This window comes from Staurois parvus, unplaced genomic scaffold, assembly GCF_062004578.1.
Source record: "Staurois parvus isolate SC_StPar_1 unplaced genomic scaffold, SC_StPar_1.0 ptg000264l, whole genome shotgun sequence".
NCBI lineage: Eukaryota > Metazoa > Chordata > Amphibia > Anura > Ranidae > Staurois > Staurois parvus.
This window is the reverse complement of record NW_028318060.1, coordinates 3592697-3620398: the sequence shown is the minus strand read 5'-3', so window position 1 is coordinate 3620398 and position 27702 is coordinate 3592697. Positions and strand designations below refer to the sequence as shown.

The 27702-nt window shown below is 37.7% G+C and overlaps 1 protein-coding gene across 4 annotated transcripts in view; it reads right to left on the bottom strand.

Moving 5' to 3' along the window:
- ADGRB3 (adhesion G protein-coupled receptor B3) overlaps nucleotides 1-27702 on the bottom strand; it is a 1107867-nt gene that overhangs the window by 65550 nt on the left and 1014615 nt on the right. For all 4 annotated transcript variants that reach the window (XM_089681322.1, XM_089681321.1, XM_089681323.1 and 1 more), the window contains one exon: nucleotides 3041-3136. In XM_089681322.1, the coding sequence (XP_089537448.1) occupies nucleotides 3041-3136 (96 nt within the window). The remainder of the gene's footprint in view (nucleotides 1-3040; nucleotides 3137-27702) is intronic.

Here is a 27702-nt window from a genome sequence, read left to right as displayed (position 1 = left end):
CAAAAGAGAAATATACAAATAAAACAAATGCTAAAAGAAAGGAAAAGTCAAAGGCAAAAAGGATCTAATGGTCATTGGCAGGTGGTTTACTAAGTGAAATAAAGTGAAAGAAGATGAAGTAGGCTTTAAACACCCACTTGTGTGCACATAAATAAAGAAAGCTAACATTTTCTGTACAAGATTTGATGATTGAGCAAAAGCAGGTTCACATCACTTTACTTCATTTGCTCTACTACATTACCTCCTTCTGTCTTCACTGTTGAAATGTTCACAGAAAGAATATATATATCTATATATGCCCTACGGTAAATAAGGATATTGAGATTCACTGTGGAATTCCATGGACATTTCAGTACAAATCCGCAGGGTGTATTATGTAACTTAGAATGATCCTGTAGTTTAGCTCCCGGCAAAGCTTGCTAAAGTTCATGTAGCTGTAACTTAACTTTTTCTGGCTTTCATTAGAGCACTAAAAACAACATCTGATTATATAAATTATGGGCAAAGAAAAAGAAATCATATACAAGTGGATAATGTAAAAGAAAATGTTTTTTTTTATATATACGGTATATATAGAAACCTATCAAACTGCAGCAAACCATTTTCTTAGTGCAGGTTAGGGACTATTAAAACTGAATAATAATGCATAGTGAATCAAATTAAATAAAACAAAAAGCTCTAGAACTATTACATATACTGAATTAATGTGTGAAGTACAGATTGAGATTTATGTTATCAGACCTAACATCAGATATTTTTTGTTGAGTGTTTGCTTTATACATAATGTGGAAATTAAACAGTTACAAGACCTTATTAGGTTTTTAGAGATTTAATATTACTACTTTTTATAGTGTCTTCACCTTCCTGTTCCACTTGAAGGAGGGTGACATCTTTGTTCAGGCATCATCCATGGTCATCATTTACTTCCTGGACTAAGATTCTGGCCCTTAGGTGACACAATCATGCACATTTTAATTCTTGTGTAGTAGTATTTCTGTTCCTGTCGGTGTATACAGATTATACCACACTGATCAGCCTACTGATGTTGCCTATCAATCTGTGACCACCCAAAAAACACTGATCAGAGAGATCAGAGAGGACAGTACCCATTGGGTAAGAAAACAACTGTTTATGCTCCAAAGGCAATAAAGGAGGAAGCAAGGGAAATTTCCAGTGGCAGTAATAAAAACCTAATCCTTCCCCACTCTATCCAAAAATAAATAAATAAATAAAATATAAAAATGTTTGGCTGGAACTGAGTTCCCTACTATTATTTCATAATTTCAAACATTAAACCAAACTGTGCACTGATGCTTAATATTAGCCAAAACATATTAGCATGGCTCTTGCAATAACCTAAACTTTTTTTTAATTGAAAACATGGAAAAGTGGCTTAATAACTTTGGACACGATTCTACATAAAACTACAAATTACAGCCTAAATGAATTGGCTTGTTAAATTACACATTTTTCAAAAAGTCATTGAGAATAACTAGACTTACAATAAGTTTATAATAGACAAGCCATTGAAAGATTAATTTTTACTGGTTACTAAGAGGCCTATTGCGCCATGCTGTTTGTTCTATAACATAAACCTAATTAGGATCTAAAAAATAAACTGCACCAGCAATTAAATATTGTACTTAAAATGATAAATCATTTACTATTTTGGTTTTCTGACCTTTAAGATTTGCTAAAACTGATTTTGATTGACATTCAGCAGCTTTTGTCTTAGTTTACTTGCCCTATTTTCCTCCTTTGCAGTCCTTTGTTTTATGCTGTTATTATTCAGCAGGATGTATGCTTTGGTAACAAAAGAGATTCCTTATTAAGAATGGAAAATGTGCATGTTTGTGGTTTGAATGCTTATTTTTTAATGAGGTATGCTTGATGATCTTGGGCAGATTTGATTTCCTGAGTCTTTTGAGAAAGAAGGCCCCCTGGAGAGTGCAAGGTCATTTTACATCTTTGTTGATTAATATTTAAAAAAAAACATACATTGTCTTTTACAACATAACATATGCTTTGTAAGATCATATAAAATATAGTTTGATCTGCTACATGTGGGCACAGCATGATATAATAGTATATGCATTTGGCAATATGCACACTTCACAAGTTGTATAAGCTTGTACAAAATTACTATATTTTTTGTCATCTTATTTTCTACTGTAAATGTTCAACACAATAAAGATCATACATATGATAAGGTAACTGAGCTGTATATACCCATCGCCTGCAAAATGGAGAATGTGTGCCCATTCAGAAAAAAAGCCGTGGCAGAGCTAAATGTTTTTGTGTACATCTGGGCAAACTGCAATACAAATTGCATTCTAGTTTAAGGTCCTAATTTGGAGAAATTACAATACAAATCACAGTATGACTCAAGATGTTATTTTAGTAAATTGCAATATATATCATTGTTAGATAAAAAACAGATTCACTTTAGAATAAAAGCTCCCTAGTCCTCCTCCTTAGCCCTTATACCATTCTAAGCTAACCATCCACTTAAATTCCTACTTACCTCATTCCAATGGTGACAGCCTTCTGCTGAGTTTACAATTTCAGCGGCAAAATCTAATCTGATGCTACCTACATCTACAGCAACTTCAATAAACTTGAATGGACTGTACCTGTACCCAATGAGCAAGGCTCATTTCAAGTATAGAAAGTTAGTTTGTGGACAATGCAGTTTTCCTAACTGAGGCTATAAACACAGGGGGTCTGCCACCAGCGAAAAAGGTAAGTATGCACCAGGGTAGGGTGGGAGCATAGGATAGAGGGTTGGGAAGTTTTGGGGGTTTTTTTTTACCTAAGGTGAGCCTGACCTTAACAAAACCCACTGCTAAAAGTAATGCCAGTATTTTCTTTTTCTACAAATGTTGAAAACTAACCCATAGTTACATAAAACAATTCTTACACATATTTACATATAAAAAACAATTTATCTTTATTATTTCTGCACACCTAAATCTGAACTTTTCATAAATGATCATCATCATACAGTTAGAATATATGTATGATAACTATGAAAACTAACCATAATTTGAGCATGTCCATTTGGAAAGGAACTTGAGGAGTCTGCATTTATTGGATCCTGACAGTTTCTAAGCCGACATCTGAAAGCATCCTGGACCTGTAAAAACAATATATATATACTATCATTTACAAAATGTATAAACTCATATTTGATTTGTGCTACCTCATTTTCTATAACAGGTTCATTTTCAAATACGAACTCTTCTTTAGACAGTAATGCAGGCCATTGCACTGATTTCCCTAAACTCTAGAAAAAGGGAGTGAGTCTGTTTACTTTAATTACAACTAGATGAGTCACAGTGTTTTGATAAGAGAAAAACTGCAGAAATTTAGAACACATTTATAGTGAGATTTATTTCAGGGAAAATGGCTCTGGTGTGCCAAGAGTCCACCACATCAGGGACTGTATGCAAGGTTTATGAAGTCTCAATCATACCGTTGTCTCAAACAGCTCCAGACCCTTATGTGGAGGCCCCCTCGCCTCTTACCCAACAATATATTCACAGCCTATCAAATGACTTATAGAGCCCTGCCCTGCTTTATTATATATTTTCCATTTATTTTGTAATGTGCGTGATGGTGTGTTTGCTATATTTTAATAGGATTTTAAGAAGATCTAGTTAGATAAAGCACAAATTTTTCTCTTTTTTAAACTGTTCTATTTGTGATAGTAATGCTTTTGTTCCGGGAGATGTCAATAAAACATTTTAAAAAACAGTAAAGCATTAGCTGCAGATGTACTTATAATTTAGTGCTGCAGCAGGCCATACGTCTGCTTTAAGGCAGCTGGTGAAGAGTTAAAGAAAGAAGCATAAAAGGAGCAAAGGGAGGATAAACATATGAGAGATTAACATATTTTATGTATTTGGACAAAAGGAAAATTGGTTGTTGCTGATAGTATCCAACTATGTTGCAGCCAAACATATATTTGCATAAGGTTCCCCTGGTAAAGTGTGTCATGCAAATCACTCTGTATTTATGTATATACTGGAACAGGAAATTTCATGTGATAGAGGATTCCCTACAGGCAATTGCACCATGAACAGTCAACTGTAAGCTCTGTACTGTGATAAAGACATGCTACATGCTGCTGTTTCATTGGGTGATCTTTTTCATGTAGTAAATGGAAAACACCTCTGTCTTGTATTTAACTCAAAGATTTCAAATGAGCCTCTTGGCATTTAGGTAGGTCTGACTTTCAGGTGAGTGTCTAGTCTATCATTTCCTTCTGAGGCCATGCAGGCTCCATGGCACTTCCATTTCCTTGCTGTAATGGATAAGGGGAAACACAAGAGAGACTAATGTACAACATGAATATGTAGCAGAGGTGTCCTAAAATAATAAATGCAGGCATTATTTTCACATATGGATCAGCCCATGCATTTCCATGGAAAGAGGAAGCTGTGAAAATAACCATTGTTCACCTTTACCAAAAAACTGCCTATGCAGATAAGGGACATCTGTAGATTAAAACAAAATGTGCAGCATTAATTAAAGTTGAATTATGCCCTTGCTATAATTGTAGGCTATTTATCTACTTTATGGAGCCTGACTCCAAAACATCTAGGTCATTGCTAAGGATGCTGCCAAGAAAAGCCTAGCGTTACTATTCACCTTCACCATCCCAGGACCAGACTCTCTCTCTGATTCAAACTCCCTAACATGTGCTTCTTCTACTCTTGTCCATTAGCTCTGAGCTCAGCGTTTGAGAACTCATTCCTGTGATGGAGAAGGTGAGCAATAACACAGAGTTCCTTTTAACAAAATCCTAGAGCAAAGACATTATTCATCTTTAGTCAAAGCTGCACAGCTTGTTTTTATCTACAGCTGACCCTTATCTGCATAAGACGTTTTTTGGTAAAGGTGAACTATCCCTTTAACCACATACCGCCCAGCCACTGTAGAAATACGGCGGCAGGGCGGCACGGCTGGGCAAAACCACGTTTTAAAACTTGTGTTTTTAAAACAGGTAGGGGGCGCGCGCGAGGTGCGTGGCCGCCCTATCTGTCCCGCCGATCACGGCCGCGGATGTCAGTCACCAGGTCACAGCCGGTCGTTACCGGCTGTGTCCCGGCGATTAGCGGCAATCAGTGACAGAGAGCACAGCTGCAGTAGCTGTGCTTTTTGTCAGTTCCCTGACAGCTCCTGACAAGCTGATCGGGACAGAAGAGTTTATCTGTCCCGATCAGCGGTGTTCCCTGCAGTACACACCCCCGCCCCCTAGTAAAACACTCCCCTCTCACAGCTAACCCTTTCACTGAATAATAAAGTTAACCCCTTCCTCCCCAGCGCCATTAGTACAGTGTCAGTGGTTTTTTTTTTTGCACTGATTACTGTATTGGTGTCACTGGGGATGTCAGCGACCCCAATCAGTTCCCCCCAGTGTCAGAATGTCCTCCGCAGTCCCGCCATAAGTCGCTGATCGCCGCCATAAGTCACTGATCGCCGCCATTATTAGTAGAAAAAAAAATTAAAAATCCCAGTATCTTTCCTGCCATTTGTAAACGCTATAACTTTCACGTAAACCAATTAATTTACACGTATTGGGGTTTTTTGTAGCAAAGACATGTCGCAGAATGCATTTTGGCAGAAATTTATGGCTAAATTTGATTTTTAATTTTTTTTTACTGGACATGTTTTATAGCAAAAAGTCCAAAATATTGTTTTTTTTCCTCAAAATTGTCAGCCCTTTTTTTTATAGCGCAAAAAATAAAAAACGCACGGGTGATCAAATACCACCGAAAGAAAGCTCAATTTGTGGGGAAAAAAAAGGATGTAAATTTCATTTATGTACCGTATTGCATGACCGCGCAATTGTCCGTTAAACTAGCGCAGCGCTGTATAGCAAACAAATGGCATAAATTGCAGTATCTATACCATAGTTTGTAGACGCTATAACTTGCACACAAAGCAATCAATATACACTTATTGGGTTTTTTTACCAAAAACATGTAGCAGAATACATTTTGGCCTAAATTTATAACCAACTTTGAGTTTACTATATATTTTTTATAGCTGAAAGTAAAAAATATTGTTTTTCTTCAAAATTTTTGGTCTTTTTTTGTTTATAGTGTGAAAAATAAAAAGCGCACAGGTGATCAAATACCACCGAAAGACAGCTCTATTTGTGTGAAAAAAAGGACATAAATTTCGTTTGGAAGCAGCATTGCAGGCCGCACAATTATCAGTTGAATTAGCGCCGAGTAGCAAAAAGAGGCCTGGTCATTAAGGGGGGTAAATCATCAGGAGGGCAAGTGGTTAAAGTATCTTAGAGATGTCCTGCCCAATGAGGATAAATAAAATGTGGCAGGCTCTTTGTAAGGTACTAAAAGGTGGTTGTATGGAAAATAAAGTATAAGATTGTTTTTTTTTCTTTCATTCTGTAAACTACTGATAGTAGTGCCTGATAGAACAGCTTTTACACAAATACAATGAGACACAAAGTAAATATTGCACAGCTGTCAGATTTGAATACTGCCCACGAGGTGCAGTGGTGGTGAAAAGTTCAGAAGTGAGCTATATGGAATTGTTCTATTTTTGCCTTTATTTACTTTGTTAAATAGAAAAGAGAGTGTGGCAGCAGAGAAACCATTCAGTGTGCTGCCTTTATCAAAACCCTGGCTAAATTAATGATCATTAATTTAGGGGTTGAGAAGAAGTGTCAATTAATGCTTCTCTTATATTGGTTGTTGACATACTAAGACTGATTTACTAAAGAATTTAAAGTGATATTAAAACTGCTTAAAGACCGCCCTATAGCAGATATACTGCTACAGGGCGGCACCTGTGCGCAAAATCATGTATATATACGTGATTTTGCATTTCCAGGTAGGGGGCGCACACGAGCCATGCACGCGCCTTACCCATGCAGCCATTTGTGACTTTCCATGTCAATCAACGGGTCCCGGCCAGTAACTACCCACCGGTGCCCAGTGATTACGGAGCATCTCCGATGGGAAGGAAGATTGTTTTGTTTACAAACAATTTTCCTCCGTCAGCTCAAGCACACTGCTCGGGATGGCTGTACACAGTACAGCCATCCCAACCAGTGTGCTTACAGTGAAGAACACTCCCCCGCCCCCAAATAAAACACACACAGCACACAGTTAACCCTTTGATCGCCCCTCACATTAACCCCTTCCTGCCCAGTGCCATTGGTACAGTGTCAGTGCTTTTTTTTAGCACTGATCACTGTATTGGTGTCACTGGAGATGTCAGTGACACCAAGTTAGTTCCACCCCAGTGTCAGAATATCCACACAGTCCTGCAGTCCCGCTAAAAGTCGCTGATCACCGTCATTACTAGTAGAAGGAAAAAATCCCATTATCTATACCGCCATGTGTAAACGCTACAGCTTTCAAATAAACCAATTAATTTACACGTATTGGAATTTTTTTAGTAAAGACATGTCGCAGAATACATTTTGGCATAATTTTATGATGGAATTTGAATCTTTTTTACTGGACATGTTTTATAGCAAAAAGTCCAAAATATTGTTTTTTCAAAATCGTCGATCTTTTTTGCCTATAAACGCACAGGCGATCAAATACCACCAAAAGAAAGCTCAATTCATGGGAAAAAAAGGACGTACATTTTATTTGGGTGCAGCGTTGCATGACCGCGCAATTGTCAGTTAAAGTAACGCAGCATTATAATGCAAAAAATGGCCTGGTCATGACGGGGGGTAAATCCTCAGGCGGGCAAGTGGTTAAAGGCTTTTTTTTTTAAATAACAAGCATGTTATACTTACCTACTTCATGCAATGGCTTTACACAGAGTAGCCTCAATCCATGGGTCCGCTGCCTGCACTCTTGGCTCCACCCCCTTGCCAAGTGCCCCCATAGCAAGCCACTTGCTCTGGAGGCACTTGTTCATGCTCGCTCCCAAGCCCCACTCTGTGTGTCTATAAGACACAAAGAACGGGGCTCAGCCCCTCACCTGCTACCTCTTCACTTGCTGTGGTTGACCATTGACCGTAGAGGGAGCCACTGGCTCCTGCTGCTGTCTCACAGCCAATGACAAGGTGCAGATCGCTGAATCGGGCTCTGGCTCAGTTAAGTAGGGGGCTTCAGGGGGAGCTGCATACTGAAGGTTTTTTACCTTCATGCATAGAATGCTGGATGGTGAAAAAAAAACTTCAGGGTTTGCAACGAGAATGTTCCCAACCCCACCCCCTCCATACAGAACAAAAATTAAGATCAACTTCAATTATCCAATCATGTACAAATTAAATAAATAAACCTGAACTTGATTTTCATATAATTGGAAATTTTAGGTGAATCTTCATTCTTTTTTTGAGCGAACATTCCTAACTCCTATAGTAAATCATCTACAGTATATACAGTTGTTTTGACAGTCATGAGGCATTATCCAGTTTGACATTTAGTAACCGTTTATATATGAAGAGAGCACATATACAGTGAAACCAGTTAGTATGACAGTTGTCAAGAGATTTTGTACAGTGACATAAGTCACTAAGACAGCCAGCGATAAATTATATAGAGTGACATTAGTCGGTGTCATAGCCTGTGCCATACAATATTATATTTAGTAACATTAGCCAGTGGTAGATCATATATACTGACATTAGTCAGTGTAATCGTTTGACAGGACACACTGGAAATGATTTTCTAAGGGAATAGAGGCTATAAAAAAATCCGCTTTTTACTTTTCCCTCACACGACTGGGTATTGGAAGTGAACACAGCTTCTTGTTCACTATCATTCCTCCAAATTGACTATTCATATTACTAGGTGAACACCTTCTTTTTGTTTAGTAAATCAATTGTATACAGCATTGTATACAGTGCCATTAGTTGGTGTGATAATCAATGACTTTTTCATTTCCCAAGTGAGCAAGAAAATGGAGTCATGACATAGAAAGAGAGGCATCACAAAAAATAATGTGGATAATGAGATGAATGAATACAGACAGTATGGAAAAAGGCTGCAGAAGAGATAGAGAGATGCCAAAAATGTAGTAACAGGAGAAAGCACAATGATAAAGCTATGGTTGCCAGACATGAGAGACCTAAAGCACAATTGTGTGCAGTCTATGCAGCTATAAGAGAGTGGTGACTAAATAGCTGCACAGACGCTAAAGCCTCATGCACACATGGCATATGGTTTACATATCAAGAACCCATGTAAAATATTGTCCATACACTGTAATGTTTGTGCTATTGTTTGCTTAAACATAGAGTATGGTGTAAAAAGACCATATTGGTCCTATTGGTTACTAGATAGCTGTCAGCTTCAAGCACCTAATGTTCTTGTGTGCTAGGCAACAGACAGACCCTGAAGTCTAGCTTCCTTCATTGCTAGGATGCAGACAGTTCCTGTCCTAGTGTCCTTGGTTGCTAGGGCTCAGGCAGCTCCTGCTGCCTAGTGTATTTGGTTGCTATAATACAGGTGGTGCCAACTGCCTAACATCTTTCTTGCTGGCAGCTCCAACAGGGTACATTTACTCTGTATCCATTTACTTGTTAGCACAAATGTGTACATGCATACATAACAGAATATAAAATATGTATAACATAAGATAAAATACACCCCGTACACAGGTCCCTAAACACAGATATTCCTTTTTTTGGTTTACACAGCTTTGCGCTCTGGTCCAATATGGGCCATTGTTCATGGCCCCATAGAATACAATGTTGCTGTGTTCAGATTTAATTTATGGATCTAAAAGCAAAGTATTGTATGCACGTGTGCATGTTCCTTTGTCTTTCTTTGTTTTTTGGGGATTTTTGCCATCTGTGTCCTTCCGGAGATTTTCTTTCACTTCCTGTCCCATAGACACAATAGGAAGTGAAAGGAAATCTCTTCAGAGTGCAAGAAATGATCTCAGCTGTCACAGAAGCAATTGTCCCAACTGAAAGTTTTCCCCACTGTTATTCATATGTTGTTGACTCATAATTTTGTCTCACATTAAATCCCAGGACCAACAGTTTAGGTATACTTTCACCCAGAATTAGTTTTAATGTGAGCAATAAAAATCGAAATTAATGTAAAGCAGAAGATCAGCATAGTTTGTATTGAATGTTATATGATTGTAAAATGTATAGATTTGTCAGAAGAAATTAAATTAATTCCTTAATTCCCTCTAGAGCCAAGTAGGGTTCAAAAGGCACTTGAGATGATTTATTAAAGGAGCTGAGCATTTCCACACAATGAACGTCTTATCTGTCTTCTTGATCTAAAACTAGGCTTGAATTTTCAGGAGTTGTCAGTGATGGTAGCCTGCTTGTATATCTCATAGCAGGTTTCCTTAACCACTTGTCAGGTAATGTAACACAACACCATATTGCAAAAAATGGCCTGGTCAGGAAGGGGGGTAAATCCTCAGAAGGGCAATTGTATGGTCATGCAACACTGTACATAAATTAAATTTATGTCATATTTTCCCCACAAATAGAGATTTCATTTGGTGGTATTTGATCACATCTGCGTTTTTTATTTTTTGTGCTATAAACAAAAAAAGACTGACAATTTTGAAAAAAAAACTATATGTTTTACTTTTTGCTTTAAAACATCCAATAAAAATTGTTTTTAAAAATCAAATATCTTCATAAATTAGGCCAAAATGTATTCTGCTACATGTCTTTGCTAAAAAAAAATCCCAATGCGTGTGAATGAATTGGTTTACTTGAAAGTTATAGCGTCTACAAATGGCGGTATATATACTGTAATTTTATTTTTTTTTATACTGACAATGGCAGTGATCAGTGATAGCAGGACGGTGGGACTTTGGGACTGCTGACACTGGATGGGAACTGACTAACGGACACTGACATCCCCAGTGACACTAATACAGTGATCAGTGCTAATAAAAGCACTGACACTGTACTAATGACACTGGGCAGGAAGGGTTTAACATCTAGGTTGATTAAAGGGTTAACTGTGTGCTGTGTGTGTTTTACTGTGTGCTGTGTTTTACTAGGGAGACTGTGCAGAGTGATACAAAATAGCATGTTCATGGTGACTGGAGAGAGATCTGTGTTGTTCACACACAGGTTTTTCCCCTGTCAACTTTACCCGACGATCGACGAGTGTCGGCTGGGAATCGCTGGCCAGGACCCAGTGATTGACATCCTTGGCTGCCAATAGTGGTGCGGGTAGGGTGGCGTGTGTGCACCCCCCCTACACGAAAGTGCAAATTAAGTATATATATACGTGATTTTGTGCAGCCCTGCTGCCCTGTAGCAGTACTTGTGCTATAGGGTGGGGGAAAGTGGTTAAAGAATATATGACTTCCCAAGAAAGCAAGTATTTGTATCATGCCTTATATTTAAAAATGTTCATGAATAAGTAATAAAATGAATGTTAGAAAATTAAGTGAGGGCATGTAACCTAGAGCTGGAAATTTCCCAAAGTGTTCTTTCTTTCAGCTAAAAGTATATGAAAGAAATTACATCAAAGAAATGCACGCACATTTATTATAACTATACAAATATACTTTGTGTTGCATATTAGAAGGAAAGCATAATATAGAGCATGAAAATGAATCACAAATTAGCAATGTATACGTTGGACTCCACGAGATCTAATTTGTGTGACACGGATGGCTGACTATGTTGCTGCAACCCAGTTTTTATTGGTCATTCATATTCATTACCACTAAGATATGGATAGTTGGCCACAGGATATTAAATAAATCTAAAAACAGAAGGGCTCACCATATTTGTTTACAAATGAATTACATATAATTTTATTTCTCCTATATTGTACTTTATACAGAAAAACTTTTTTATGTCATGGATTAATAGCGCCATTTTCATATAGGGAGAATAAGTGCATATAATATATGCCATTGGATATAGATTGTTAGGCTGTACATGAACAATTTTTTGAAGTTGAAATTTTTCACACAATACATAATTCCCAAAATGCTGCCTTCTCCATCTGAAAATGCTAGTTGTATAGCTGTCATGCTGATCTGATTCCCTAACATTTTTATGCGCATCAGGAGTCTTGGCTTCACTTTCACTCTACTTGCTGCATGCTTGTTCCAGGTTAAGCACCAAGAGTGATGATGCCAGGGATATCCAGGAAATATTTGTAAAAGAAGGCCAGCAATGGCAGTCTACACGTTTCTCTCAGTACAACTTTCCTTTAAAGGGGAGACACTCTTCTTTCATTTTTTGGTCCAGTTAGTAAATCTGGAGTAAAATTTAACAACTAATCCAACTATGATTTTTTAAACATGAAGTTTAAAAATAAACTAAAGGAGCTATTTTCTTGATATTAACAATAGATGTTGCCTTTCTATACATCTCTTCCTTGTTTTACATACTAAATCAATGTTAACATGTGAATCATTCCTAATTCAGTCTTCACAAGGTGTAAAGGCTTTTTTTACAAAGTAGGAGTCTATTAGAGCAATTTTTTGCTGTGGGACGTACTATTGCTTTATTTATGGCAACGTGACAGGTTCTTTTTTTAGCCCACTGTTCAACCACTGATACTCATCTTTACTGTAGTCTACTGATTTTCCATTTCTGCTGACCTCCACACATTGCAGGATACAACAGTGACATAGAGATCAGTTGGAGGAACTAATAAGAGCTGCAAAGGAACTGGGAGATCAACATTTCTAGTGTTGGTTTCCCTACAGTCTTTACATGAAGATATCTACTGAACTGAGCAGCCTTCTGGTACTACGGGCAGGGAAAAAGGTAAGCATTCAGTTTTCTTTTATGGGTACCCTTCTTTGGGGTCTTCTTACTCATGACAAGGTTGTCTTAAAGGATAAGTTCACCTTTGAGAACATGTTACATGTTTCCACCCGTTTTTAGGGTGCAACATGTAATATGTTCCCATAGCCACAGCCGCCGCCCCCTCCCTCTGACAGATAATATGAGGAAAAGTCTCCCCGTACTATCTGCCAAATTTGAAAACAGCATGGCCGTGCAGGGCTCCTCCAATACGATTGGAATTTCCGTGAATGAATGAACTTTAAGTTCTGGCAGCCTTAGTGGCTATGGGCTTGTAGTTTTCAATGAACTACCATGGCACTGTGGAGCACTGTGGTAGTTTATTGAAGCTTCCTGTCAGAATATCTGTTTGCTTGTACATCCCGTACGGCAAACAGATATTCTGACAGGTCTACAGGAGACCTGCATGGCATCAGCCATCTACTGATTTCTAGTGCAATGCTTTCCAGGCTATTGTACACAAAAATAATAAATGCACATTATTTTACCTGCAAAAAATGTGCATTTATTATTTTTGTCTAAAAGGTGAACTTATCCTTTAATAAGCTAAAACACAATTTACAATGTTATATAGCCTTCAACAATGGATCTGAAAACAATGTTATTGTCTAGTTATTTTATTTACATACTCAGTATTTCTACCTCAGCCGTTAATGCTCTTTGGCAGATTTGGCCATGGAAATCCATGGCTGTTGTGCAGCACTGTACAGTGACTATTTTGGGAGGTGTTACTTGTTTATTTCACTGGGAAGCATGTTACAACTACACATACACATGATAGTTTTCTAATGAAAGAGTCAGGGAACATTTCAAAATACGGTGGGTTTGAAAGTCACTCCAACATCAGTTCAATGATCCTCTGTCACAATCTGAATGCTAGAGTGGGGTCTGGCTTTCAATGTTTCACCTACATGAGACAAAGACGAACAAGATCATCTGGATAGCTATGGAGAGTTGTCTTAAAGTGTTTGTAAAGACTGTTTTCTTATAATAAAAAAGATGCTATACTTGTCTGCTCTGTGCAATGATCCTCTTCTGGAGTCCCCTGCCAGCTCTGTACACTCCTCCTCACTTGCATGTGCCTCTAAAGCAAGCTGTTTGCTGTGGGGGGTGCTCCCTAATCAGGCTGTGTGCATTCAAAGACACACACAGTGATGATCGGCCATGCTCCCTCCGCACAGAATTTGACTAACAGCAGCAGGAGCCAATGGCACCCACTGCTCTCACATCCTTCTGTGAATACAGGAAAAGGGAGCAGCACTACTGCATAAGAGCACAAAGCTGGATTGAGAGGGGAGTCAGGTAAGTGTTTAACGATGGGGCTGGGGGGGGGGGGGGGCTGGTATAGGAAAATTGCTTTTTACCTTAAGGCAGAGCATGCATTAATGTAAAAAAATACCTTTGCCTTTAGAACCACTTTTACCATATTATGATCAATTAACTTGTGTGCTTTTTTAAATTTTCTTCAGTTCTCTTGCAGCATCAGTGGTATAGAAGAACATAATGATTTCCAAAATTTGGTTAAGCCCCTGTTTGGAAGGCTATAAGGACTGGTTATTTGGAGCAAAAAAGACTTTTTTACGAAGGATGGCATGCTATTGAAAAAAAAAGAAATAAAAAGAAAATAATAGAAAAGATGGCGACCGGGCTCCAAATTAATTTTGTGACAGATATTTGTTTGCTTACATCAGCTTTTAAACTTAGCTAATTTGTTTTCTATTTTTTACCTGCAAATTGTTCAAAACAATAGTTTATAAAAATATGTTTTTCATTCTTACTAAATAGGTTTATATGCAAAGCTTTTTAATTCTGCCAACTACAAAATTTAATCAACATAGCTAAAACAAGTATTTTGTCATGTGATGAGAGCAACATTTGAGTAATTTAGTTCTTTTTTATTTTTCCAATTACAAAGTCTAATATCTCTAGCAGCTGCCATCTTCATATATATATTTTCAGGGCTGACTCAGCCTTACAATCTGCTTCTTTATTTTGACAAAATTCAAATAAATGTTTCTGTACCGAATGTACTCCTAACACACTTTCCCAAAAAAGAGAAAGCACATATATGCGTTTAGCAGCAAATCTGATACACTGGGAATTTATAGGTTCCAGCAACACTATTTCCATGCAAACACAACTCAAGCTATGAAGAAAGGAATTACTGAGGGCGAATTATGAGCCTATTTTTACAATTCCCTTATTTGGACCTTGTCCTGTTGTGGTTGATATTTACTTTGTAGACTAAATAAGTTGTTCAAGATATACCTATAGTCCACTATTATATTTATGTGGAGATGAAGCAGTGCAAAATGTCATTGTAAAGGTACCAACATGGGTGAAACTGAGAATAACAATTTTAGTTATTGAAATCATGAGTTTGTGCAAGTAATCATCCTGACCAAAGACCCTCATCTGTGCCTCCTTCACCTACTAAGGAAACATCACAGTGAAAATTAGGTAGGGAAAACCTGCCAGTGCTACGAAATGGCTGGGTACGTTTCAACAGATTCAAGACGATGCCGGTGAACATAAAGCAACTATCTTTCTTTCTGCACCTACAGCATCCTAGGCAAGAGGGAAAGATCTGGAGATATATATCATACAATGACTCCTGCCCCCCCCCCCATCTCTGGAGAACCAGGGGCTTTCCACACTGGTAGAAAGTAGTGTTGGGCTCAATATTCGAGTCAAATGTAAGTTCGACTCGAACATCGGAACATCGGCCATTCGTGTGTTCGCCGAACACATGAACGATAAGGGCATTGTGGAAGCCATGATTGGCTAAAGCAATGCACCTCACCACAGGTCAGATGCCATGCTTTGGCCAATCACAGCACAATGCACTGTGAGAGCCATGATTGTCCAAAGTCACGGTGACTTTGGCCAATCTCACAGCTAAGTCCACGCCCCACACTTTGTGGGGAATAGGCCCTTTTTTTATTTTCACTGATTAATGTCCCTCAGGGCAGTACTTGAATCCCCATACCCCTTTTATGGCCAATAATTTGCTTATAAGCCTTCAAAATTAACACTTTTGAATTTACAAGTTGGAGTCCCATAAACTTGCATTGAGTTCAAAGTTTGCGGTTGAATGTTCATTAGGTTCGAACGTTTGACCGCCCATCACTAGTCGAGAGAAAAGCCCTAATTACCCTAATTATTCTTTTCCTTGAGTCTAACAAAAATCCAACTAAATGTGACTTGTTTCACTCAATCTCCTCTATTAATGTGGATGTCAAGATTCTGGTGAGAATTATTGCTCTGAGAGTTCATCAATATATCACACTTCTAGTTGCTAGTGACCAGTCCAGATTTATTCCAGGTAGATCCACTATTTGCAATATCCTCCCTATAATTCAGGAGCTAGAGCAATTATCTCTTTAGACACAAAAAAAAAAACATTCACTAGTGCAGAATGGTCCTACCTGTGTACTTTCCTATAGTATTTTGGGTTTGGCCTGAAGATACTTAATAAAACAAATTATTATATTGCAGCTGACCTGTTCTTAGACATAATGGCTGCATTTATTTTCCTTAATTTTCACCTGGTGATCCAGCCAGTAAGTTTATTATTTTTAATCTTTCTTTAACAGACCAAGCTGTCCACCAAATAGGGCAGTTAGAGTGTTGAGACACACCATATAACACTGACAGCAATGCCCACAATGGTTAGCTTAAATTAATTTATATAAAACCTTTATCCCCCCCCAAAGTGCTAGCTGGAGTTAAGCTTTAACTTGTTAGTCAAGTCCATCTAAATCTGCTAGCGGATCTAACACTACCCACACTGACAATTCTGCTGTTCAAAAGATGGCTCCTTTTTTCCTCCATTCTTCTTCTCCACTTTGCAAAGAGATATTTCCCTCAGATTAATAAAGAAAAGTTGTGTTCTCTTTAGTCACCCAATCATGTGCATGAAATGTCCGTTTTTGAAATTTCTTTTCAGATGATTTGGTATTCTAAGTGAACACAGCTTCACCTTATTTATTAAGCTAAGGGAACTTTCTGTTTGCTTGGTAAAATTTCATTCTGTTGAGCAGACTGTCTCTACACCTTTAGCAACTCATCTCAGCCCAACCTTTTCAAGTATATACAAACTTCAGATCTTTAGGTACTATCAGTGTTGTAGTGTCAATCTCCTTTTAGCAGGTCAAAATATAAACCTAATCATATCTTTCTAATCCTATGTATCCTTTTCTGTTAAATTACACTCTCTCTCCATAATATATACATATAATATATATATATATATATATATATATATATACACACACACTATATTGCCAAAAGTATTGGGATGCCTGCCTTTCCTATACACGCACTTGAACTTTAATGGCATCCCAGTCTTAGTCCGTAGGGTTTAATATTGAGTTGGCCCACCCTTTGCAGCTATAACAGCTTCAACTCTTCTGGGAAGGCTGTCCACAAAGTTTAGGGGCGTGCCTATGGGAATGTTTGACCATTCTTCCAAAAGGGAATTTGTGAGGTCAGGAACTGATGTCGGGCAAGAAGGCCTGGCTTGCAGTCTCTGCTCTAATTCATCCTAAAGGTGTCCTATCAGGTTAAGGTCAGAACTCTGTGCAGGCTAATCAAGTTCCTCCACCCCAAACACGCTCATCCATGTCTTTATGGAGCTTTCTTTGTGCACTGGTGCAGTCATATTGGAACAGGACGGGCCATCCCCAAACTGTTCCCACAAAGTTGGGAGCATGAAATTGTCCAAAATGTCTTGGCATGCTGATGCCTTAAGAGTTCCCTTCACTGGAGCTAAGGGGCCAAGCCCAAACCCTGAAATACAACCCCACAGCATAACCCCCCTCCACCAAACTTTACACTTGACACAATGCAGTAAGGCAAGTTCCATTCTCCTGGCAACTGCCAAACCCAGACACATCCATCAGATTGCCAGACAGAGAAGCGTGATTGATCACTTCAGGTCTCCTTGCTGTAGAGTCCAGTGGTGGCATGCTTTACACCACTGCATCTGATGCTTTGCATTGCAGTTGATGATGTAAGGCTTGGATGCAGCTGCTCAGCCATTCAATGAAGCTCTCTACTCACTGTTGTGCTATTCTGAAGGCCAAATGAAGTTTGGAGGTCTTTAGCTGTTGACACTGCAGACAGTTGGTGACTGCGCACTGTGCATTTCAGCATGCACTGACCCCACTCTGTCATTTTACATAGCCTACCACTTTGTGGCTGAGTTGCTGTTGTTCTCAGTTGCTTCCTCATTGTTATAACACCACTAACAGTTGATTGTGGAACATTTAGTAGCAAGGAAATTTCACGGATGGACTTATTGCACAGGTGGCAACCTATCACGGTACCACGCTTGAATTCACTGAGCTCCTAAGAGTGACCCATTCTTTCACAAATGTTTGTAGAAGCAGTATGCCTAGATGTTTGTTTTTTTACAACAGTGGCCATGGAGGTGATTGGAACAGCTGAATCCATTGATTTGGAGGGGTGTCTCAATACTTTTGGCAACATAGTGTATGTATATACACGTATATCTATATTTGTATTCCCTGTTATGATGTCAAGTAGCATATGTGCTTATGTTTGTCTATATGTGGTTTACAAGGTACCACGCTTGAATTCACTGAGCTCCTGAGTGACCCATTCTTTCACAAATGTTTGTAGAAGCAGTATGTATGGCCAGGTGCTTGTTTTTTTACAACAGCTGCCTAGGAAGTGATTGGAACACTGAATCCAATGATTTGGAAGGGCGTCCCAATACTTTTGCCAATATAGTGTGTGTGTGTATATATATATTATATATATATATATATATATATATATATATTAGTATATTTAAATGTAATGTAAGCACAAGCATGTGAAGCCAGTGAATGGCATTAACAGATATAATATAAAGAACAATTTATGGAAAATCATGACAATATGCTTTCTGATTTTCTCTGGGGGAGAAGGTGTTGGGAATTTATTATTGTGTTTGTCATCTGCGTAGATTTGTAATACAAAGTCCCTAAAGAGAAGTTGCCTTATATATATTGTGTTTTCTTGATATCTGCTTGCTTTATGTGATATACTATTACGTCATATTCCTACGTTTGTGCCCAAATTACCATAATATATTTTGCATTTGAATCTAGGCAGATTTCAGCTTGATAGTTGTCAAAGCACAGCTCTGTCAGAGCACTGTGCCGGTTAGGGAATCTGGGTCTGACTCTTAAATTAGTATGCTTGCACAGCAGCTTTATGATTTACAGTAAACAAATTTATGATTCCTCTGTTAAAAATTGGCAGTGGCTATTTGTTATGTTATTTTCAAGCTGAGCAGCATTAGTATTTCATCATACACCAAGGTATGCATGTTTCTATTTTCTTCATCTTGCCTAATTGCAAAGTGTTAACCATTTAAAATCCTATTTCCTTGCCCTTGAGGGATAACACCAAAGCAAATTAAACTTATAAGACATTTGTATAAAATGTAAAATATTGGCTTTCTCTGGGCCAAGAATTAAGCAGAGTTATAATTTGTTATGACAGCGTCCAACATAGGTGTGAAAGAGTGCACTCTAGAAATTAGCCACATGAGAGTACACACTGAGAAAACAAAGAACCAAAGGATTGATGTAAACATTGTCCATCATGGGCACGAATTGGGAGGTAGGATTTATACTTTTAGTAGTGTTAAGGAGGGTCTAGAGAAAAACAAAGAGAGGTTTATAACTTAAGGTATACATTACGTCAATATGACATTAACATTTTCATAGGTAAAGCAAGCTTGTTGTGACGAGATATGGCATTCATACTTTAAAAAAAGTAAAATCCAGTGATTCTTTTTAATATCCTTTATTTTATTTAACTGAACTTAAAGCTAAAAACGTACATCCCTCCATTAATTTTTATCTCATGTAAAACATATGCATGTGATAAGCAATTTTATTATGAAACAGAACCAATTTTTGTTTTAATTAAATGCAATTAAGAATCAGAATATAAAATGCATGTACGCTGTCAATCTGGTGAATACTTTAATTAAAAGGTCACTGAAGCTAAAATAAAATTTAAGTGAAGGCCCTAAGCCATGTTATAAGATTCATAAACACACACATCTAAATTTTCCAGTTCTTTGACAGGGCATTAACTATTTGTCCTTGCATGTAACCTTGCTATTGATCTGCAAGGACTACTATATCTGGTCCTCTCATTTAACAGGGTAAACATAACAACCAAGGGTTATATTGCAAACACATAGAATTATTCTAGTGTCAGGTATAAATTTACAGTACTGGTACAATTAACCTTTCACAAATCTGGCCATTCAGTCTGAGTATATGATGCTAAATTGCATATGGATAGCTTCAGTATTGACTGCATGACAAAACAAACAATAAATGCAGAGATATGGGTTGCTCAATATATATATATATAAGTCTTAGTCTTTTCTTAGTCTAGCCTCATCTCACCTCCTAAGCTTCCCTTTATCACTCGGGCAGCCTATTACATTAAAGTTAATGGGAAGTTTGAAGGCAGGTGAGGCAGTGCTCCCACCTTGACATTTGCAGAAAAAACAGAGATCCGCACATAACTTTAGCTGCCTTTGTATCTGTACCTGCTGATGGTTTGTATAGGCAGTTTTTCACAACTCCTTTAATTTTCATCCAATGCTCAGTTTACATTGCTCAGGTTTGAAGCTGGTTTAAATATCACAAATCATTGTTAACTCTTTGGCACCAATACTCAAATATGCAGCCTCTCCATGGCTGGGGCTTGACGGCCACATATTTGCATACCCAATGTAAACAAACATGTGCAGAGAGCATGCACCCTGCATTCTCCCAGCACATTTACCAGCACTTCACGAAAAGGTCTTGATTGCTTCTTGCGATCAGGAACTCTCCGATTATGTGACCACTGTGACAGCCAATCACAGTGGTCACATGACCCTATACCCCACCCCCTCCAACCAGCATCACAAACCTCTTAAAGGGCCGGGAGGCACTGGCACCATGGGATTAAAGGATAAGTTCACCTTTGGGAACATGTTACATGTTCTACCCATTTTTAGGGTAGAACATGTAACATGTTCCAAATGCTGCAGCCACCGCCTGATCCCCTCCTCCCTGTGATGGCAGTACGTGGAGACGTTCCCTGTACAAGCTGTTGCTTTTTAAAAACAGTGTGCTGTGCGGGGCTCTACCCACATGGCCAAGTCATTCATTCAGAGTTCTGTGAATGAATGAACTACAAATACCGACAAGCTTTGCAGATGGCTTGTAGTTCTCAATGAACTACCATGGCACTGTGGAGCACCGTGGTAGTTCATTGATTCTTCCTATCAGTGTATCTGCTTGCCCATATGGGATGTCAAATATAAATAAATTAAATATATGACATACTTATTTAATAATCCAATGCAAATAGCAAATTTCGATTAAAAAAAGCAGAATTTAAATTAATTGCAGTCCAATAAATAAAGATGAATTCTGCATGGATGCTACTGGTTTTGCACTCCGTATATTGATTTTTGCCTTTTAAATAAGTAAATAAAACATCTATTTGCTTTATTAAACATTACAGATCTATTATCCAATCATATGGAAATACTATACCTCTGCCTTGTAACAAGTTGGTTGACTATAACCACTAGTTCAGCATTGTACAAAACATAATCATAAAAAAGTGTTTTGAGATTATCTAAATCTCTTGTGGATAAATGATTATTTGGTTCAGTGTCTAGTAAAGCAAAACAAATACAACATATGAGAAGATACAGAGGTCAGAGAAAACTAATTTATCTTCTATTAGCATTTAGGGCCTGTGAAGGAACAATGCAATAAATAATGCTTTGCAGGGTAAAATAACCCTTCAGTTGGTAATTTATTTTGTTATGTATCAAAGATGTCTCACACTTCCCATCTCTGCCTTCAGATTTTAGATTTTAACAATTGGTGTAAAATTCTATTTAGGTGCTCCTTTATGTGTTTTATTCCTAAATTAGAGCATTTGTTTACAGGCGCTTCCTGTTTGTTGATAGGCACCATAAAATTTGTGTTCCCTTCTAAAATGTATTTTACTGTGAGTGTAAAAATGTTTCCAGTAAAAGGGATTCAATCATATGCATGTATTAGTTTTCCAAGGTTACAATGTGCTCAGTCTGTCCATCACTGCCCCTTGACAGTATAAAGCAGAGGAGCATATATTTTGGAAATGCTGCACTGTCAGGCAATTACTGTCAGATGATGGTAATCACCAGCTTGTAATTTGTGTGGTTGGTTTGACGAAAAAAACCATCAAGGTGGACACATACATTAACATACATGCTTCCCAACACAGCTAAGGCGTAAGGCAGGAAGTTTCAGGATTTTAAGGCATAGTTCTTCTATTAGTGGTGAAAATCTCACTCAATAGTTGAGAGCTATAAAAAGATCTTTTAAAAGATTTTCTGCTTTTGAGGCTTTAGTGCAATCCCAGACTAGGAGTAGAAAGAAAATATATCAAAAAAAGGCCAAGCAGCCCATCTCTGTACATCCCTACTTATAAACAGGGACTATGCTGTGATAAGAAAAGGTTAAGTTCATATAATTCAAGAAAATTATAGCAGCAATTCATGACGAGTCTTTCTTCACTTCAACCATTGCTGCTGTTCCTAGTCCTAGCATTAAAGCTACACTTTACCCAATGTACGCAATTTTATTTTGCTAACCAAACTCAACCAACATCATTTTTAAACTCTTTTAAATCTTTGTTTGGATATGGGAAGGGTTAGAAGCTCTTTCAGTTTATTTTTTGCGCTTTGTGTACCCATTGGGGAAATTCATAGGCAACAGGAAGTTTGATGACATTTCCCAAAGTGAGAGGAACTCTCCTCTTAGACAATTACCCTCAGGTGTCCAAATTTGAATATTTTCCCATGTACTGGGCAGAATGATAACATTTTGGACTTCTGTATGCTTACTTTACCTGTGTTAAATGGTCAACTAGAGGGGGGTACTCTTTTCAATAGGGGAACATGCAAATCACCAAAAGGTTCAACTCTTCTCTCTCTATCCAAACTTACAAAAAAATATTTTGCCCAGAGACACACAATTACCAACATCATAGCTGATATCTGGAATGAGTACATGTTACTAAGATATGTTCTTCTAATAAACTCAACTGGTGTAGCATTTATATAAAACATATACAATTGTATTTTTAATATAAAAATCTTATGCCAAACAAATGTCCCATGTGCAACAGTCTCTATGCCAAATGCTGTGCATTACTTTAAATATTAACCATATTTAAAGTATTTACCCCAGTGGATGTGCTGTCACCTGAAAAATCTAACCCACATAAAAGTGCATAGGCACATGTCCCCTTTGAATGAGATCATCCATACTTTGTAATCGCTGACTTTATAAAACTGGAATCTCCTTTATGAACTGGTTACCACTGCATCAAACTCTCTGAATTGTAGGCAGTCATATGCCCATGAAAAAATGCATAGGCCCGGGCTACTTGGATAATGCCATCACACAGGTAGTATTAATTAGGAGTGGTATTTGTTATTGCTAGTGGGAGCTGAATACTGGTGATGTATTGATGCCTATCGATGGTGGTGCAGTTTGCACAAGCAAATGTGAGTGGTTCTTGTGTATGTGAATAAAAGTTTTTAGAAAAGATGAAACACTATTGGGTGTTCTTTTTTATGTTACTGTGTGGGTGAGTTGAGTGAGAGTACCATGCACACAGGAGTCGATTCAAAGGGAAAAGGTGCTGCAAATCATTCAAAGGGAAAATGGTGCTGCTGGTAACTGCTTCACGAAAGGAGACTCCAGTTTTATAAAAAGTATGAAGTATTCCATTTAAAGGGGACATATGCCTATTTTGACCTTGAATGTTTATGCGGATCATAGTGGGGGTGAAGCACTTACAGCACACGAGGTGGAGGAGTGGAAGTTACATAGTTACATAGCTAGTCCTGTTGAAAAAAGACACAAGCCCATCCAGTTCAACCCACAAAGAAAGAAAAGAAAAAAGTGCACTTTTTTTTAATGGAAAAGCGGTTAATATTTAAAGTGATATTCAGAATGTGGCACACAAACTGTAGCACATAAGACATTTGTTTGGCATAAGATTTTTATGCATTTAAGGAAACAAAACCTATATGCTGTAACTTGCAGCACATTTTTGGTTATATAACTGTTACAAGAGTTGAGTTTGTTTTTGTTATTGCATAACACATATGAAAGTGTTTTAAGGTTAAAGTGGTTACATATTTAAGTGAATTAAGGTTAGTTTTACCATAGCAGCACATAGGTTTATATATATTACCAAGAAAATGTCTATTTCATTAAAACAAATGCATTATGCATATCTAAACCCAAGAACAAAAACAATGATAATATTGCAGGTAATTTATTTTAACCACTTACCTACCACCATATAGCAGATATACTTCTACAGGGCGGCCGCTCTGCACAAAACCACATTAATATACGTGATTTTACAGTTACGGGTAGGGGGCGCACGCATGCGCACTGCCCTAACTGTACTGCCAGTTCTCGGCGATCGCCGCTAAAGCTGAGAGGGGAGAGATCTGTGTGTAAACATCATAGATCCCTCTCCTGTCAGTATGGCCATGCTGCTTTCTCTTTCTCCGCACAGCAGAGAAAGAGAAAGCAGCAAGTCTCCCTAGTAAAACACACACAGCACACAGTGTAAGCACAACACAACACACAGTTAACCCTTTGATTATCCAAGATAAACCCCTTCCTGCCCAGTGTCATTAGTGCAGTGTCAGTGCTTTTTATTAGCACTGATCTCTGTATTAGTGTCACTGGAGATGTCAGTGGTCATTAGTGAGCTCCCGCCCAGTGTCAGAATGCCCACCGCAGTCCTGCAGTCCCACTAAAAGTCGCTGATTGTCACCATTACTAGTATAAAAATAATTAAATAATTAAAATTCCAGTATATATGCCGCCATTTGTAGACGCTATACATTCACATAAACCTAATTCATTTACAGGTACTGGGATTTCTTTTTTAGCAAAGAAATGTAGAAAAATAAATTTATGGATATGCTTGATAGCAAAAAGTCAAAAATATTGTTTTGTTTTGTTTTTTTCAAAATTGACGGCCTTTTTGTTTATAGCACAAAAAAATAAAATCCGCAGAGATGATTAAATACCACCAAAAGAAAGCTCTATTTGTGGGAAAAAATTATATAAATTTCATTTATGTACAGTGTTGAATGACCGAGCAATTGTCAGCTAAAGTAACTCAGCGCTGTTTTGCAAAAAATGGCCTGATCAGGAAGGGGATAAATCCTCTAGAGGGCAACTGGTTAATCTGGCAATACTGCCATTAACACACTTCATATCCTATTGTGACACCTGTACTGAGCATTGTTGGACTATATACAGTAATGCTATGTTAGGATTACATAACATCTCCCTCTCTCCTTCCTAACAGGGGGAGGTGTTTTGTAGTCCATGGAGATAGAACGGAACAATGCTAACTGACCAGGAAGTTATCAGCTCACAAGATTTCTGTCTGGATGAACATATATATATTGCACTTATAACAAATATAACAAAAACACTTCCAACGGTGTATTTCACCGACTAAAAGGGAGAAAATAGAGACATTTATTGTAAAAGTTTATCGTATCGTCTCACATTTTTTTTCAAATCATACTTTTTGTAAGTATCAGACACCTTTTCAGAGCCTGCTCCATGAGCACAATCCCGCAATGACTGTTATTCTTTTTAAAGCTTGAAGCGGGTCAAGCTTTTTCTCAAAATTCTCCATTCACTCTAATAGAGAAACAGATTCTGCCACTCACATACAAAAATGAGTCCATGATATTTCGGGCCCAATATTCCAAACCATCATTGACAGTTAGAAGATCATCTTCATATTTATAGATTGTATTGTAGCTAGATGAATTGAAAACATGTTAAAGCTACATGAAAGATAATGATTTATCCTATGATTCTCTAAAGGGAATTGGTGAATGTGCATTGTTAGTGGGCCTCACACAATGAAACTAATGAATGCTCAGAGAATTTCCTTATCTGAGATAGCTCATCTCTGGAGCTCCATCTCTTATTATTTGCATGTATCATAAGTGCATAAATATTCAAAGTACATATAGAATTTGAATTTTGAACACACTACTCAAGCCATTATATAAACCATGCATGTATGACTGCTCTCTGCAGAATTGTTGGCATCATGGGTTAAAAATATTACCTAATTAGCATACAAGGAACAGCTGTTAACTGTTGAGAATGTTTACAGCACTCTTTGATTTTTCCTTTGTAAGATGTCCATTTAAATGTGAACTTCTTTCCACTTGAGTGCTGATGGCTCACAAGGAAGCTGCCTACCATTGTCGCTGAATTTATTCACCGTTTCATTTTATGGATTTTTTTCTTCTTTGATATATTAAACTAAATGAATTCAGTATTAACTTCACTAATAAGTAATATATGCCACAACAAAATTATAAATTAAACTATGATCACATACAATATATAAGCATTCTATACCACACTATATGGCCAAATGTTTGTGGACAACTTACTGTCACACCAATATGAGCATACTGAACATAGCAACCCAAAACTATGGGCATTAATATGGAACTGCCCCCCCCACCCTCTTCCTTTACAGATATTACAGCCTCCACTGTTCTTTGGAAGCTTTCTACAAGATTGTGGGGTGTACCTGTTGTAATTTGTGTAAATTCAGATGGAAATTGAGAGGTCAAGTACTGATGCTGAATGAGAAGACCTGACTTCCGGTTAGTATTCCAACTCATAAAAGATGTTTAACAGGGTTGATGTCAAAGCTGTGTGTAGGTCACCCACTTTCCTCCACACAAAAAAGTACCCTTCACTAGGAACACCTGAACTCATTAATGTTTTCTGATGTGCTCTATAAAAATCAATAATGTCTAAGTGGTTTTCTGAGTTGCTTATTATGTCTACAACTGATACAGGGAATTAAGTGAATCCCTATAACAGAAACACAAACAGCAAACACCTTTTATTAGCAGAGTGGATGAAAGTTGAAACCTCTATTGTTCTATGTAATTCCACTGGCAAGATTAAGCCTTTGGGCGAAAAAGTTAGGACACACACAATATAGTGAAATTTCCCCAGTGGAGGCATAGACAGCAATTCCAGCTTAGCAGGGATCCTTTCCTTCCTTCCCTTCCACACACTATAAAAAAATAATCAATGCATTAGGCTTTTAGGGAGCCATGCACAAATTTTCTAATATTATAATGAGGATGGAATTGATTAAATTCCAGTTCTACGAAACTGGATGTTTTTCTCTTTTCAGCTCTAAGAGTCTGCTTTGTTGTCTTGATGAGACATGCCAAAAATCATGAATCATTAAAAACATTTTAGGGCATATGGCCTATCAATGACACAGCTTTCCCCAAAATGCAAAGAACAGAAGAGAAAAAGAAACAACCACGGATATGCATTTTCATTTTATTAAAGTGGAATTCCAGTTAAAATTAAAAATCTCCCCTTTATTTATATGAAAAATTTTATTAACCATTATTTGGATTGTTAAATGTCTGATTAGAAAAAAAAAATATAATCCAGACATTCAGCAACCCTCCTCTCTTTTACCAACAATGGTTGCCCTGTGCAGACGAATATAGCTGAACACAGGCACTTCCTGCTACTGTTGTTGGTCCCTGTTCAAGTAGCATGTCAAAAGCCCTGTCATCATCCAGACGTCACAGGCTTTCATGAAGGAACTTCTAAAACATGAAATGAATCCACTTATGCTATAAGAAACCAAATAAAAAAAAAATTATTCACACTGGGGGCTGGAAGAAGGTCCAGTGTACATATACAGTATAGCTGTGCAGGGCTTTGAATCATGACTGTCAGCGGTAGAAGAGATCTGGATGCAGAGGGTACTGTCAGCTCAAGTCACAATCCACAATTCCCACTGTACCA